Consider the following 17,843-nt stretch of genomic DNA (forward strand, 5'->3'; position numbering starts at 1 on the left):
GAACCATTTTCTGAAATTAACAACTAAGGCTGTAAAAACTGAAGGGTACCTAACACGTGAAGCCACAAGTAGGGAATAGTTCTATAAAATTGTTGTAAGATGGAGTTGTACAAGGGAAACTGATGATGCTGAGACACCATGATTTGTTCTTCAGCAGGACAAAGATCCTTGTTCTGTTTCCAATACATGATACTGAACATATTTTAACCACTTTTTTTTTCCAAACCTTAATAAAAGTAGGAACATGCACTTTTTAAAAATTTAAGAGATAGTCAGAGTTAACTTCAGCAGAGAGCTTAAGCTCACATACTTCCCCTACTTTTTTATGACATATGGCAGGCAAAATCAGGGAAGAAGTTAAGAGGAAAAAAAGAAAGATCTCTGTGACTGAATATCTACCATGGTAGGAACAGAGGCAAGAAGCAGCAAACCATCAACTGCCATGCAATCAGAGAAATTCTCACCTTTTAAAAAACCTTCAAATGGTAAACAGCTTCATGACATAGGCTGCCTTCAACTCAATCACAGGCATGAACATCTGCCTCGGAAAGCCAGCCAAAACCCCAAACTGCAGGTTACTTGAATGCATTCACTAAAAACTAACACCCACCTGCACCACCCAGCTAATTTCTTGGAACAGGAAAGATAGAAAAGCACGGAACTACTTTTTCATGTCCCGATTTAGCAAAAGACAGCAGGTGGCTTTCTTAACAGAGACCTGCATCACAGACTTTGTTAAACGGAAACCTCTGAACCTACACAGCCTCCGGAATTGACTTTGAACTTTGGCACGGACAACTTCTTAACCTAGCATGTTGGGTTTTTTAACACTGCTGCCATCAATAGCTAAGTATTTCAGAGAAAAAAACCCAAACCCTAAAGGAGCATGCTGACCTCGGATGCTGATCTGGCACCCCTCCAAGACTCCTGACCCAGCATCAACATTTATAAATCGCAAACTAGAAGTCACAGGGGTACAAAAAGGGCAGCTGAACTCTCTAAAATCTGACAGACCTGAGATTTTTTGGTAGCTTATATATTAAGAGATGACATTTAAGAGAGAGCTTCAAGTACTGCTACCTATCACTTCTTTCTTCCCCGCTATTATGTCTGCCCATTCCCATTCTGGCAGCCCGAAAAGCCATGAAGTTCCTCAGATGACTTATGATGGTTAACTGAAAACCAACTGTTACCAACTGTTGTACCAAACCTAGGATGAGATCTGAACACTAAGGCCAGGTTTGACCATTTAGAACACACCTCTAACTCTTAATAGGAATGCAGTGACAATAAAACCTGGAAAATAATTGTTAATTTAAAAATGCATCATGGAAATCCATTTGGAGGGATGTTCAGGAAAGAATGACATTTTCCTTCACAAAACCAAACCAAAACAAAAAAACACCCCACCCCACCCCCCAAAAAAAAAGAACCACACAAAAAATAACCAGTCGTTTACAAATAGTAATACAAAAAGATCTAAAAATCCATCAGAAACTGCGAAAGCTGGTAACTCAGAACTCGCCAGGTTGCGGTTCCCAGTTGAAAGCAAGAAGGTGAACCATACCAAAGGCTTCATGATTATGTTACAGTCAGGAGTAGAGTGGGTACATGGACAAAAAAATTGAATGAAAGGTAGTTGTGCTTAACTCTACTTATTCCATATGCACATACCACAGTCAGGAGAGTTCGAGCCAGCTTTCAGTGTGCTATGATCAGACTTTCTATGCCACAGACATAGAAAGCACAGTACCAGTAATGATTATTAGGTCCACTGCATGTGCAAGGCTGTATTACCTATGTTTCCTTATTGCCTGGGCATCCTTAAGTCCCAAGCAAGTACAGGCTAGGCTGACTGGAGAAGAGACCCCCCCTTAGGTGTCACGGGACACTTCTCATCACTTCACTGGATATAAAATTAAATCTCACATGGGAATAACATCTTCCAATATTATTTAAAAAAAAAAAAGAAAGCTCCATCAGGAATTTTATTACTATTTCTTTCTAACTGCCTATATTGCTAGGACTACCAGCAACAGGCAAAATGTTCTATCATAGAAACACTGAATCATAGAATAGTTAGTGTTGGAAAGGACCTTAAGATCATCTAGTTCCAAACCCACTGAAAAGTTTCAGATGGAAAATACCAACAGTAAGAGCAGGAATAGGTTCAAATATTGAATCTCTCTAACCTGCCAAAGAGATTGCAAAGAGTTTTCTGACCTGTGACATTATCAGGAACCTCAGCAGAAAATTAATAGTTTCCCATGCTAAAGCCATCACATAGCAAGCCTCAGGCCAAACACTTCATTTCAGCAGCTTTTCCTATGCTGGAAGATACAGTAAAATGGGTAACCACAAAGCAGCTTGCCATCCACTAAGGGTACATCCATCAGAGCCTGGATCAAATTTAAATCAACAGGATGGCACTGGCTCTGTCTGCCCCAGAGCAGTTTTACCAGCTGTGTGCTCAGGAAAGTCATTCTTACTCATGAGAAAACAGGCAAGATCCAAGACACTTATTCTTTTCTTGAAACACCTTAAAAGAGCAATTACAATGCTCATACAGAGTGGAGGCCAGCATATATTTAGCATCAGTTAGCATTTTTGTGCTTATACTTCAGGTTTATGAGAAGGAAAAAGAAAAATCATATTAAAGGTAGCATGGTCTTCGAACTACTAGAACTACTACATCACACCATTTTGGTACAAAGGGCACAGTCGGGAGTTCATAAAGATTTTCTCCTATTGGAACGTGAAGAAAAATAAACTACAGAAACAAATGTATTTTTAAAATTAAAAGCAAAACAAGGGAAAAACCAAAGTCACATGCAAAAACAGAGCACGTTTTGGTTTCCCATGTTAACAGACAAGCTCTGAAGTTACAAGAACCAGACATGGTGGAAGAATCCTGTCAGCACTTACCCAATTTCAAAGCATGAAAGACATCAGGTTGCCTCTTTTCAGTATCTGGAATAAATAGAAGTATTTCTGTTAGCAATCATTTAAAAAGGAAAAAAATAATCTATTAAAGTTTTGATAGCAAAAACTGTTTAAAAAACCCATAAAGCTACTGTAAAACGTAAGTTTAGACATGCATTTAATAAGAACAAAGAAAGCACTGATAACCTTTTTATTATCTGGGAAAGAATGAGTCACCTGTATGGTTCTCTGTGCAGAGCTAAAGCTACAAACTATAATAAAGCATCAGTATAGGCTTTTCCCTTACAACCTCCATTCTCCATCAGGAAACTGTATTTGGAAACTTTGGTGTTTCCTGCCTGGAAGACTAAAATATCAATTAAAAACCCACAGTAGAGTTCTGTGGTCTGGTGTAATCCTCTGTACAACAGCAAACACTCAAATAGTTCAGGATTATTTTGAAAGGTGACTCAAAAGGAGTTTTACAAGCAGTCCCATTTTTATTTCCTCTTGAGGACTGCCAGGTTAATTTATGAAGGTCACAAAAATAATAGTGATGATTTAACTACACAGCTTGCTATTTGTCCACTAATAGGTATCTTTCAGCTCCCAGATCACCATCCCCATAAGAAGAACTCCAATTACTACAAATTTTAGTTATTTTGAGCGAAGGACCATTCCTTTGCCATGCCTTCAAAGTGCTTTGAAACTGCTGACACTAAGATAAAAACAGTGACATATTTTGCACCCTCCACTTTTCCACAAGCTAGAAAAATACATCCTCCTCCATCTTCCAAAGCATTACAGAATCACTGGGGTAAAAAGACTTTAATGAAAACAAGATGTCGGAGAGGTTTCCAGAGCCAAATTCTGCCATTTTTATGGTAATACAAGCAAAGGCTAATTTTCATAGCTTGACTTTGAAGTAAGTAATTTGAAAATGTTGAACAAACATAATTGCTGGAAAGCCCCTCAAAAAACCATGAAAAACTCTAATTTTAAGATAGAGAACAGTGGGCCCTACATTTTCTCCTGTTTCAGAAACTGTGCTCATTTGAGCTCAGAAGAACTTCTTATGAGCTCACCACTGGAAAACAGATTTCAAAAGACTAGTTTAGCAAAGGACCAGACTCCATACTTCGCATGTGAAAAGCCTAGAAGAGGGGCAGCCTCAGGGAGCAGGAGACCATGAGGACAGGCCAGAAGGAAGAACTGCCATTCAGGTAAATCAAAGCAAGGACAGGAGCAGAACACAGTCAACACCCATACTATTTCAGGTCATTCTTAACTTGCTACTGAAAACAGCCCTGATAAATGAGTTGCTTTCTTTTGGGAGGCAATTCACACTATTTACGGCAATGGATCAGAAGACAAGTTCCTTTTTTGCTGCCTTCCATATGACAGAAAGGATCTTTTTTTATTTCCCAGGATATAGAAGACTTCAGTGCTAGAAGACTGAAGCTGTGGTCAAAAAACAACGCAGAAATTTGTGTGGAAGCTTAACGTTTTTACTTCCAACTCTGCACCAATTACCTACTACCCTTCTGCTGATAGAAACTCCCCCTCAGCAAAGGTGACAGGAACACTCACCTGCTTTAAAGCAAGCCCACCCTCCTAGTTTAAACAGACATCTCCAATATTTGAAGTCTTGTGACTACAGAAGACTTTCAAGACTCATCAGGCCAACTCTGCATGCATAAGGATTCTGTACGTCCAAATGCATGGGTAAGGCATAAAGCACTGCACTAGTGAATCCCAGAGATGTCTGACTCCCTGTGTGTACTGCAACCAACTGATGTCTATTCCTCAGAGACTGGTCATGAGCAAACATCTGCAGTCAGCCAGCTCTGGCTGGTAGCACAGCTATGAAAGCCCTAGCTCCAATTTAACCTATGAGTCAACATCTGACTAAGTTAACACCTTCTCTAAAGCAGAAACAAATGTCAGATTTTTAACTTTCCTCTTAAAAGTACAAGGGAAGCTTGACCTGCAGGAATGACAGCAAATGTAAAAAAAAATGTCCACATAGCAGTGTAATATCGACATAATTAGGCAAGATTTAAATAAGCCTATCTTTCATAAGTGGCAGAGAGCTTAGAGGGGACTATCCTACTCTACAGGCTTTCTGACACCATGGCTAGATGTGTGCTAGGACCTGGAAAAGGTTCTTTCTAGGCCTACCCGCATCCTTAGATTTTATAGTAAGTACTCCCTAGCTGAAAAATCCAGATGCCACTCTTCCAAACCTTCTTGTTAAGCACCTCCCAACACTTGTCTGCATCATAAAGCATAAATACCTTGAAAAGTGTCCCCAACAGCCACATACAGAAAAAGGTCTCAATCTCTGAAATCACTTATTGGCACTTAGATGTCCAACACAATGTCCAAACTAAACTATCTGATTTCAGGAACAGATTTAATGCATTTCTGTTAACATAAACTCCTGGAGAAAGAAAGAGAAGCAAATCCACAATACTTTAACAACACTAACATATGATATTCATAACATTATGTTATCCAACGAGCTAGAAAGAAAAGCTAATTTGGAAAGATAGCTGGTAGAGATAGCTTCAATAAGTAAAAAATGTCTAAAAACTTAATTTATTAACATTTTAAACAGACAGGTGACAGCAAGTACGTTAAGCCTACTACTAAGCAAGAATCCTAGAATTTGCATACAAAAAACCTGTTAACTGAGTACAAGTTGTTTGTTTTTTTTTTTGTGATTGGAAATCATTGGTAAAGACACACAATATACTATTCTGTCCTTCTGGTTGACTGTATGATAATAGATATACCACTTAAGACTGAATGAAAAATATTGTAGCCTTAGGTTTGCTCACACCTTCCTTAGCCTTCACTTCCCCTAGTATAAGGAATCACCTCTCTCTACAAAATCCTGGATTTCTTACACCCTTCCACGCTCACAGCTAAAGCTACATGAATACTGCATATTCTTTAATCACATTGTGACAAAAACGTTTCTTTAGCAGTTTTCATCTCATTCACTGCACATAACAAATGCATTACATACAGGGCAAAATTAAAAACCATAAAAGCAGCATTTCTTAACTTCGTTTTAATTGAGCTTTGCATTGAAATAATGTTATTTTAAATCTAGTTTTGTACACACATGAGCAGCGTGCATGCCTACCTCTGTGTGTGTGCACGCATATCCAGGCTGGACAAAGTCTTGGGCGACATGGTCTAGTGTAAGGTGTCCCTGCCCATGGCAGGGAGGTCGAAGCTACATGATCTTAAGGTCCATTTTAATCCTAACTATTTAAGGAATCTATGATTCTAAGTATGAAGGGAGAAGGTTGCTTATAAATTTTATGAAGCCTTCAAGTTAACTAAGTATTAACCTCTCCTGCAAGGAACAGAAAAGTAAGGGACATGCTGACTTGCTATTCATCCACATTAATACTTTCTTAGAATACGCAATCCACTATCAAAGCTCTTTGGGGAAGTTTCATAGAGAGTGGTAGAAAAAAAAAACATTAGGTTAATCTCATGTGGTTTTCTGCATGTCACAAGTCTTGTATGCGACACCCAGTGAAGACAATTCAATGATGAATTTGACCACGGCATTTAACCTTGATTGAGACTGTTACTAAGATTCACCACAGGACATAGTGTCTTATTTCCCAAATTCTTCTAACTTTAAATGTACAGTTTTGGGGGTTTTTTTGGCTGCCATAAAGGCCCTCCAGTATTGGACTTCCTGTTCTTAATGCGAAGACTTTAATAATCACTCCTCTTAACCACCTCCTCATCAAACTAGACAGATTGAACTTTTTAAGTCTCTCCTCACAAGGCAGGTTTTCTAGATTCAGATCTTCTAGGCTGTCTTTAATTCAGCAATACCCTTTTCTTTGACATTGTGGTTTTTATGCCCATTCTTTAGTGCCACTTCAAGCAGGCCTTTGTAATTTTCTTCCTCAATAAGCACCTGGATCATGTGTTTTAGAAGGAAAAAAAAAATGCATTTAAAACATCTAAACATTTTTAAATGTTTCATGTGATTTTTATTGCAGGACAGGAATTTTGTCACGCAAAGGTAATCTGCTGAAGTTCAGCATTTCTGCCTCACCCAAGGTAGGTGTACCTACTCTAACATTTTCAAAAGAGTCTAATTACAAGAAAACATACACACAAAATAACCTCTTTAATTTCTAAATGTGCAATCAAAACTTCAAGAAGTGAAACAAAAAACTAACATTCCATACCTGCCTGGGGTCTGATCGTTGTGAGAGACTCCAGGTAGTCCTTCATGTCTTTGTGTTTTAAGCCAACAGAGATTTCAAAAGGTGTTTTATGTAGCACATTCAGGTGATCAGGATTGGCACCCTTCTCCATGAGCTGCTGTGCCAAGCTCACCTTTCCACTAACAGCTGCCAGCATTAGAGGACTCCAGCCCATAGTCTTCACAGTGTAATTACAATCAGCTCCCCAGTCTAGTAACAGATGTACCACTGCCTCATGTCCATGCTGGGCAGCTGCCATCAGTGGAGTGATGTCAGGAAAGTCTTCTCTGCTGCTGTTAAGTACACTTGTGCTAAAATGATCATAATTGTCTACATAAGCTCCAGATTCCAGCAACAATTTCACCATGCTGACGTGACCGCCTCTGGAAGCCATTGTAAGGACACTGCCTCCTAACTTATTCTGCGCATTGAGATCGGCACCATTCTCCAGCAAGATGTGAGCAACACTTAGGTGTCCAAACCTTGAGAGAAAGAGACAAAGGGAAGAATTACCACCTTAGATGGCAGAGGCTACTCAAAAGAAAACTGACATCTTCTGAACACAGAAAACTGTTACCAAATTGGCCTACTGACTAACAGGCTATGTGGGCTCATACACGCATCACTGAATGTGACAGGGGCCACCTTACTGGAGGGGACCAATCAACAGCTCAGGACTTGAAAACTAAACCATTTCACATGAACCAGTGACCATACTCATAAACCAGGCACCTATTTAAAAGAATGTTCTGTTCGAAGCAGCAACGTGCTAGCCTCATTTTCAGCTGCATGACACCAACATGTGACCTCCATCAACTACAGTAACTTTAATCTTCTTATTTCCAGCATCACATTCAAGAATCAAAGCCAGTTTGTTTGCAGAGATCTTAACTAAGGACAGTGATTACTACTGAATGAGTTAAAGCTTCAGGGTCAATGCTGAACAAAAAAAAAATTGTTTTATTAACTCGATACCCAATCTTTTGTGCTGGCATCATTCCTTGCTTTCTAGTTGTGAAGCCCCAGAATGGAAGAAGGCTCAGAGAAGATAGGCATGTGCCCATGAAGCTTACAGAACACAGGCAGCGGCCACTGCTGTTGTAGAGTGAGCTGAACTTCTCGACACAAAGGGGAACAGAGGGTGGCCTCTGACCTAGAGAAACTGCTCAATCAGCAGAGTGGGACAAGTGGTTGCATGAATGGCATTCCCCAAAACGATCAATAGAAAGCATTATCCTCCTGAGTCAGCCAGACCAAGCCAGCATGGGGGAAGCATCTACAGAGCTCAGCCCAACACAACAAATGGGGTTTTAAAGAGAGCAAGGGTTAAGCTGGCTTCCAGTCACATATTCCTCTCTCATAAATGGGGACACCCAGCATCATGATGCTGGTGACTGTATTGGGATTGGTAGTGGGCATGCCATTTGTCCTGTGGTTCAAATGTGTGCTGCAGTTGCTATGTTAGGCTTGTGTTATAATTTCAGGAGACTGCTGTATCACTAGGCTGAATTAAAATCCTGGGTTACATCAAATATCTTCCAACAAGGGAACTTGGTATTAAAGCATTAAACCCTCTTTATGTGGAATATCTAACAGTACTTGGTCAGAGTACCGAACTCTGGTTTCACCAGTAATACAGCTTTGATAACATTTGATTATCAGAGGTGCTGGTAGTTTTGTCAGTAAGCAAAGGCAATCATGCAAGCCATACAACTAACCAACTGTGAAAAAATGGAAACCCCTGACTACCCTCAGCCGAGAAATTCTACACGTTAATAAACACAACATGTTCACAAAATGTGTACTTCATGCTCTTGCTGCAGATATCAGGCATTACTATATGCTTGTGCAGTGCATAACGCAATCAAAATCTGATCCTGAAAGCAGCCTTTGTACACTGCAGTAAAGCAAATGTTAGTTGAGGAAATCACGAAGAATGCTACTAAGCACTAACAGTAGACATGAGACCAGAACTCCCTGGTTTCCCTTCAGAAAGTACACAGTTGCAGAAGGAAGCCTCCAGGGCCTGTCTCTTGGTCTATCCTGGTAGGCTTCACTGCGTCACCTCAGTAGAGCCTGCAACCCCTGTACACACAATTTTATGCATATATGCTAACTCTTGTCAACAGGACTAACCTCAGCCAGAAAATTAAATGTGTGCATGAAACCTACCTTTGTACAAACACTATGTCTGCTTTTCGGTTATCCATTAAAAAGAAAAAAGGAACGTGCTCTTTCACTTCATGCTTTCTCCACAGATTTCAGTGATATCTACACTACTTTTCAAGAGTCAGAAAGTCATTTCTTTGAAACAGTGAGAGAGTTACAGTGATTTGAGTTTCTTGTTTTTAGAGAATGAGCGCACGGTTTTCATTAAGGAAAAAATAAATCTAAGAATGTTTCTGCAATTTCAAACCCCCTCTCTTTTTTTTTTTTTTTTAACCTTCATGAAATAACAAAATTGTTGAACCTTGTCTTGTTCTTACTGGGAAACCAGCTGTGTGACTCATTCTTTGGGAACTTTCTGTGGGCTTTAATTGAAAAGAGAAATGTTGACCTTGAAACAGGCTCTTTTCTTCCAAGTATTTATGAAACAAAAAACCACCCCCAAAATCCAACCAAAACCAAAAAACGTTTCTCCTCTCAATTATCACAGGCAAACATTGCCCTCCAACTTCTGTAAACACATCTTGTAAACCCTAGGGGTGCTTGTACATGTAAAGATAAACACAAACACCAGCATTAGCAATACGGGTGTTGCAAGACAGGTCTCCCACAACCCAGCAGCGGGTTACATAAAGCATGGTATCACTGATGCAGAAAACCCAGTTTCACCATTAAAACCCTCAGCAATGATTTTCCGCATCATCCAGCAAACCACTTAGGAAAACACGGAAAAGCAGAGGGCAACGAACTTGCTTCAGTACAGTTTATGTCAAAGGTGACTTTTCAACAGGTAGGTAAGATACACACATAGAATTTAAAGAGAAAAGAAGACAAAAAATGAAGTAAGGGTGTGCATATATCTTACTTCCACATAACAGAGGAGCAGTGTTTTCATGTTAAGGTTGCCACTCCCTGTGATTCTACACTTGTTTTACCCAAGAAAGAGCATGCACAGCTCCAATCACCTCAACCATAGTCCAGAAAGAGAAACCCTAACACCACAGCATAACACTTACCCAGATTTAAACACAACACCTCCTCACCCCACCCCGGATAAGGCAACAGATGACCACCCCGACCTCCCCGGACAACCAACCACCGCCGCACCGGCGCGGACCCACCGCGGCCTACAACATGGCGCCTCCCCGCCCGCTCCCACACACACGCGGGGATTCCCCGGCGCTCCCGGGCGCCCTCCCCCGGCCTGGGGAGCGCGATTCTGAGGGCAAAGAAGCCGGGCGCCGCCGGCAGCCCCGGGGCGGAGAAAGGAGGGCCGCGCCTCGGGAGCCCTCCCCGCCCGGGGCAGCCACCCTGCCGCTGACTAGGCCGGTGCCCCACGGGGAAGCCGGATGGCGACCGGAGTCCCCCTCCCCTCCATCTGTCTGTCCCTGATCGCTGCCCTACCTGGCCGCCTGCATGAGGGGGCTCCATCCGTAGTGGTTCGTGCTCTGTACCGAGGCCCCCTTCCGCAGCAGGAACCGCACCAGCTGTTCGTGGCCCCCAGCCGCAGCGAACTGCAGACCCGTGTTGCCGGCCTCGTCTGTGCAGTCCACGGGCACGGCGGGGGCCGGAGGGGAGGACACTTCGCCGCGGGACTCCGCCGCCGCTGCCTCCTCAGGGCCGCAGGAGGAGGGGGCCGCCGGGTCTGCAGTGCCGGCGCCGGACAGCCCCAGGAGGCGGCGGGTGGTCTCGCAGTCGCCCTGCTCGCAGGCGCGGAGAAAGAGCTGGACCTGGGGGGGCACCCCGCACTCCCCCATGGGCAGCGCCGGCGGGCCCGAGCAGCTCGGGCGCCCGCCACCGCCCCGCCGCCGGCGAAGGCAGCGGGGAGGAGGGGACTCCGCCGCCGGGAGGAGGCCGGCCGAGGGCGGCTACAGCGCCCTGGCCGCTCTCGCACGGCGGGGAGGGGAAGCAGGGCTGAGCCACGCTCTTCGGAGCCGGCAAGGGGCCGCTCCGCCCGACCGCCCTTCCCTGCCCTCGCTTGCAGTCCCGGCGGTGTCACCTCTTCCCGCCCCAGCGCCGGGGTCACCGCGGCTCTTGCCCCCTTCCTCAGGTGTTTTCTGTCATCCGCTCCGCGGGCTGCAGCCCTTTCCCACACCGTGTTCCTGCTGTCATTACCGACTCCCATACAAAGAAGCATCTTCCTTTTCCGCCCAGGGTCATCGCAGCGAATCTTCGCTTATTCGGCTTTGTCCCAAGAACAGCCCCTTTTTCTTGCCTCACAGTATGATTTGTGCCGCCTGGTGCGGTCTCTGTCAGCCCCACTCCGCTTACATGATACTTCAGCCTTATACTTGTACCTTCCTACCCTGGCTTTCAGCTCCAAACCGGTCTCTACTGAGATAAAGGAAGTTATCTCAGTAAGGGGAGTCATTCCCTAACAAACATGTATTTCCCATGCTCCAATAGCATTGATCAGTTAGTCTTTCAGTTTAAAGAGTTTGAGAGTAAAATTTAGATTTTTATCTTACTTGTAGCTTCAGCGTCCCAGGTAACCTGAAATCTATTTCAGGTTATACTGATTTACAACAGCTTAAGTGAGGGGAGAAAATAAAGCACTGCTGGAACAACTCTCGAACTGCAGTTGACCAGTCACATAAGAATATTGTGTTACGTCTCTGTAAGTTATCTATTAAAACAACTTCTTTCTACAAGTGATAGAGGAGCCAATGAGGAGAGGTGCTGTGCTGGTCCTTGTTCTCACCAGTGAGGGACTGGTGGGGAATGGAAGCTCAAGGGCAGCCTTGGCTGCAATGACCATGACGTGGTAGAGCTTGAGCAAGTTCAGCAAGCTCACAGCATTAGAGGAGGGTGCACAGCAAACTTGCTACCCTGAACTTCAGGAGAGCAGACTTTGGCCATTTCAGGGATCTGCTTGGTAGAGTTCCATGGGATAAAGCCCTGTAGGGAAGAGGGGCCCATGAAAGCTGGTTAATAGTCAAGGATCACCTTCCCCAAAGGTAACAAGCAATGCATCCCGACAAAGAGATCAGACAACATCAGGAGGCCAGTGTGGATGAACAAGGAGCTCCTGGACAAACTCCAGCAGAAAAAGGAAACCTACAAAGGGTGGAAGCAAGAACCTCTGAGGTGGTAGCCTGGTAGGAATACAGAGAAATTGTGTGAGCAGCCAAGGATCAGGCTAGGAAAGCTAAAGCCCTGATAGAACTAAATCTGGCCAGGAACATAAAGAGCAACAAGAAAAACTTCTATAGGTACATCAATGATGAAAGGAAGAACGAGGGAAAATGCAGGCCCTCTCTGGAAGGAAACAGGAGACCTGGTTACCTAGAACATGGAGAAGGCTGAGGTACTCCATGACTTTTTTGCCTCAGTCTTCACTGGCAAGAGCTCCAGCCACACCAGCCAAGTTGCAGAATGCAAAGGCAGGGACCGAGAGAACGAAGAACCACCTACTGCAGAAGATCAGGTTTGAGATCATCTAAGGAACCTGAAGCTGCACAAATCCATGGGACCTTGTGAGAGATGCATCTGCAGGTTGTGAAGGAACTGGTAGATGAAGTGGCTAAGCCATTATCCATCATATTTGAGAAGTCATAGCAGTCTGATGAAGTTCCTGTTAACTGGAAAAGGGGAAACACAAGACCCATTTCTACAAAGGGAATAAAGGAAGACCCAGGGAAATGCAGGCCAGTCAGTCTTCCTTGGTGCCTGGCAAGACTGGGGAGCAGAGCCTCCTGGAAACTATGCTAAGGCACATGGAAAATAAGGAGGTGATTGGCTTCACTAAGGAGAAATCGTGCCTGAAAAAATCGGTGGCCTTCTACAGTGCTGGTGGATATGGGAGGAGCAACTGACATCCACCTGGACTTGTGCAAAGTATTTGACACCATTCCACCATCCTTGTCTCTAAACTGGAGAGGCATGGATTTGACAGATGGACTAGTCAGTGAATAAGGAATTGGCTGGATGGCCACACTCAAAGAGTTACGGTCAGTGGTTCGATGTGCAAGTGGAGATGAATGACAAGTGGTATGCCTCAGGGACTGGTGTTGCGACCATCGCTGTTCAACATCTTTGTCCATGACATGGACAGTGGGATTGAGTGCGCTCTCAGCAAGTTTGCTGATGACACCAAGCTGTGTGGTGTGGTCAGCACACTGAAGGGAATAGCTGCCATCCAGAAGGATGTTGACAGGCTGGAGAGGTGGGCCAGTGCCAACCTCATGAAGTTCAACAAAACCAAGCGCAAGGTCCTGCAGCTGCGTCAGGGCAATCCCAAGCACAAATACAGGCTGGGTGGAGACTGGATTGAGAGCAGCCCTGTGGAGAAGGACTTGGGGGTGCTGATTGCAGAGAAGCTCAACAAGACCCAACAATGTGCACTTACAGCCTAGAAAGCGAACTGTATGCCGGGCTGCATCAGAAGAAGTAGGGCCAGCAGGCTGAGGGAGGTGATCCTTTCCCTCTACTCTGCTGTCTTGAGACCCCACCTGGAGTACTGCATTCAGCTCTGGGAAATGGGCCTGTTGAAGCGAGTCCAGAGCAGTCACAAAGATGACTCGAGGGCTGAAGCACCTCTCCTATGAACACAGGCTGAGAGAGTTGGGCTTGTTCAGCCTGGAGAAGAGAAGGCTCTGGGGAGAGCTTAGAGCAGCCTTGCAATACCTAAAGGGGGCCTATGAGAAATCTGGAGAGGAACTTTTTACAAGGGCAGGTAGTAAAAGGACAAGGCAGAATGGCTTTAAGCTGAAAGAGGATAGATTTACATTAGCTATGAGGAAGAAAGTCTTTATTGTAAGGGTGGTGAGGCACTGGCACAGGCTGCCCAGAGAAGGTGTGGATGCCCCATCCCTGGCAGTGTTCAAGGCCAGGTTGGACGAGTCTTGGAACAACCTGGTCTAGTGGAAGATGTCCCTGCCCATGGCAGGGGGTTGGAAATACATGATCTTAAGGTCCTTTCCAGTCCAAACCATTCTGTGATTCTATGTTTCTATATCCTTATATCATGACACATGAGCAAATTTCTACCCCATATATAATTCAGGATCTCGTAATATGAAAGAGTATAAAATTACCATCATAATCAAAAGCATTTCAGAAAGGAAAAAATGCAAGTAGTCAAGCTATCTGTTCCAAAGAAATCCAGAAAAATAGAGATATCTGACTCTCATAATCTTAACTATGAAGATCTGGGGATAATGGCATCTCGAATCCCTGAACATGATAGCATTATTTTCCTGGCAATTCTGGGAGGAAAAGGCTTATTTTCTACTGAAAAACCTTACTGCTGTGAATCACAAGGAAGTCATTCTTCTGATGAAAAGAAAACTTAAAAGTTTAACATGTGTTTTGTGTGAAGATTCTTATCTCTGCCTTAATGAAAAGGCACATATATTAGAAATAGTGTCATAGAAAGGCAGATGCTTCTCCAGTATCATTAGACTCATATATGTTAACTTTGGTCCCTTCAGGCACAGAAACAGAAATAACCTTGAATAAATTACTAAAAAAATAAAAATGGTGGTAAGTGCCTACAATATAGGATTATTAAGATTAATTCCACCACATAATATCCCCTTGAGTCCTTGGTTCAGAATTCTAGTCATGGTGTATATAGCAGGTCTCCACTTAGTCTACTATAACCATCTGCTATAACTTTGCGAGGAATTTACTTCATTTATATGTCTCAGAATATGCCATAATTTTGAATAAGCTTTCAAAAGTTATTTGCAATTCAGTATTTTAATTCGCTGTGTCTACAAAAGAATGTATGAAAAATCAGCGAGTTTTCCAATGTAACAGTAACAGGTCACATCATAACATACTCTGTGCATAAAACTGCAGTTTTGTTCCAATAGTTTTGACAGCAAAGATTGCTACTCATGGCTTCCTTTATGTACAACATGCCTTCTACTCCTGTAGTTCATGCTTGCTATTTAGCAAGCAAATATACCAACTGATTCCATCTTCTTCCTACCTTTAAGCTATCTGGGCTTGCAAATGACCTCTCAAAAAAGGTACTTTGTATGTGTGTATGAATATATATGTAGACATACATGTGTACATGTACTACAGAGATCTGCAAACTGGTACAGGTTAGGTCTTGCACAAGTAATCCACCGAATGATGCCTGTTTTTATTGGCGTCACAGTATGAATATTACAGAGCATTCATCAGTCTGGTAGAAGATCCCTGAAATAGCTGACAGTTTCTATCTCACTCATCAAGTCTGTGTTTTCAATTTATTTTATTTTAAGGCCTCTGCACCCACTGTTCTTCCTGTCATCTAAGTTCCTGATACACTCTGCCTCTGTACTAAGCACCCAGCTTCCCTCTTGTCCCAAAGCCTACCCTGTAAAACAAGGTCCCCACTGAAGCACCAAGTAGCTCAACACCCCCTGGTTCGGGACAGACCTGCAGCTGGGAAAGCAGATGCAGCCCATTTCACGTTTTGCTTGAGCTACACAGCTGTCTCAAATACAAACACTTTAAACACAGACACATTAATAAAAAAATCCTCGGCACTGGGAGGACAATGGGATGAATAATAATATTTTAAAAATACAGGTAAACTTGTGCTGACATAGGAGAGGAAGAGCAGCCGAGGCAGGAGTAAGGGGTGGGGATGTTTCTTTGTGGGGCAATGTTATTTTATGGCCAGTTAAAGCAGTGGTGAACAATGACCCATAGGTCCAAAGCTATCTCCAGTGGCTATATTGTATAACTTGTCTGAATCTTCTTCTCTTTGGACAAATTTCCTACAAATTTCTTCTTCTCCTTGAACAAATTTCCTACAATGTATTTGTACATCATGTTCCTCTGCTAATTTTTCCCCCCTTTTTTTTTTTTTTTTTTAGAATATGAGTTGGCTGTAACTACCTAGTTACTAAAACTAGGAAAATTATTCTGGAACACACTGTTTGGTACTTTCTTTTCATCTGAAAGTATGACTATAGAAAACTATTTGAACTTCGGGTTTATTAAAAATGCAGTCTCTATCAGCTGATACTTCTCCACATCCCATTTCCATCTTAGAATTTTGACTGAAAATACAGATCGAACAAAATAAAGCCTAAAAGAAAACATTGGATATTTTCTTTTTTTAAAAGCTTTTGCAAAATTTAATGCTTTTCCTGTAATGCGTATGTCATCACTACCAAATAAGAATAAATAATAATGGACACGTAAAATAATTCATCTTAACTTACCTCTTTCAAGTTGTCCTTGTCTGTAGACCAGTTCCTTCAGTAATGGGTATTTCAGTGAGCAACAGATACACTCTTTTTCAGCTATTTCATTCTCTATAATGTAAGTCCTTATGGACAATTACGTATTGTTGCGTTTAGTCTTCTTAGTTATTTTTGAAAGGTTTAGTTAATATTTTTTCTTTTTTTTGGGGGGAAAGAAGATTTAGCTTTTTAAAAATAAAGCTTACAGATTTATTAATCTACTGATCTTCTGGTTTAATTTTGAGAACTGAGGGCACAATACATCTTTCTAGATAAGTAATTACAGGTTTTATATGACTTGTCTGGTTATTCTAATTATTTCTGACTGAAACTTCTGAAGCAACTGACTTTGCTTTAATATTCTACTAATATTTTGCTTTACTAATATTCTACTAATATTTGCTTTAATGTCCTACTAATATTAAAAAATAAAAATCTAAACCCCAGTTGTTTTTACTTCCACTGTTACTAAACTTTAAAAAAAAAAACCAAACCCAAACCAGAATTTCTTAAATGGAACTTTTCCATGAAAACATTGCCACAAGCTTTATGGTTAGCAGGAAACTAATTTGTGTTATTAGTTGTAGATTTTTCTTCTCTGGAGCCTAATTCTGCATTCACAGCAGAAGTCTTTATACTTTTAAGTATTTCAGCTCAGAAATTTCACTCTTTCCATCCTAATTAAACACCACAAACTTTTAAAAAGATTTAAGAAGTGTCTGACTTCACGTTCTTTACATCTTGTCCAAACTTATTTGTCAGTGCAATTGATCTATTCTTAATGTTTGCTTTAACACCTTTATTGTACCTTGCTGAATTTCCTCAGATTTATGTGCTCGGCCATTATCCCTGGGGAGCTACCATTCACTGATATTACCTTCATTATCACTGCTGAGTGCCACCTCCCATGGTTTCCCGTGAGCCATAACCTTTCTTTCTTCTGTGGAAGCAAGCTGATGCTCTCCTGCTTTTCAAAACCTGACTGCTATGGTTATCTTCTTCAGCAATCTGGTCTGATTTTACTCTGCCACTGATTCCAGCATGCCTCCTGCTGTCCTGTCACAATCTGTTCTCAGTTTCCCATATTTTTTATCTCAAAACTTTAGTCATGTGATCATATTCTTGTGCTTCATCCATATTGCTCTAATACATCAAATATTTAAACAAAATACTTTTTCTCCTAATACTTAAGAACCCCTGCAGCAGAACCCTCCTGTTTTCTTTCTCACTGTTCTCAGTTAACATTCAATCCTACATTTTGCTCTTTACATCTTCCCAATCCCCCCCCCCCCCAATAATTTATTTAGGGAGTCTGGAA

The 17,843-nt window shown here is 42.3% G+C and overlaps 1 protein-coding gene across 3 annotated transcripts in view; it reads right to left on the reverse strand.

Annotated features, from left to right (window-relative positions):
• ANKS6 (ankyrin repeat and sterile alpha motif domain containing 6) overlaps positions 1–11,487 on the reverse strand; it is a 37,167-nt gene extending 25,680 nt beyond the window's left edge. Inside the window, exons 1-3 of one of the 3 annotated variants that reach the window (XM_065667800.1) lie at positions 10,740–11,169; positions 7,152–7,651; positions 2,926–2,970 (exon numbers count right to left, since the gene is read on the reverse strand). In XM_065667800.1, the coding sequence (XP_065523872.1) occupies positions 2,926–2,970; positions 7,152–7,651; positions 10,740–11,092 (898 nt within the window). In that variant the 5' untranslated portion in view covers positions 11,093–11,169. Of the gene's footprint in view, positions 1–2,925; positions 2,971–7,151; positions 7,652–10,739 lie in introns of all 3 variants that reach the window. The other 2 variants (XM_065667802.1, XM_065667801.1) reach the window with 2 other exon arrangements.
• Positions 11,488–17,843: the final 6,356 nt, after the last annotated feature.

The sequence above is a fragment of the Lathamus discolor genome, chromosome 2 (genome assembly GCF_037157495.1).
Source record: "Lathamus discolor isolate bLatDis1 chromosome 2, bLatDis1.hap1, whole genome shotgun sequence".
NCBI classification, from domain to species: Eukaryota; Metazoa; Chordata; class Aves; order Psittaciformes; family Psittacidae; genus Lathamus; species Lathamus discolor.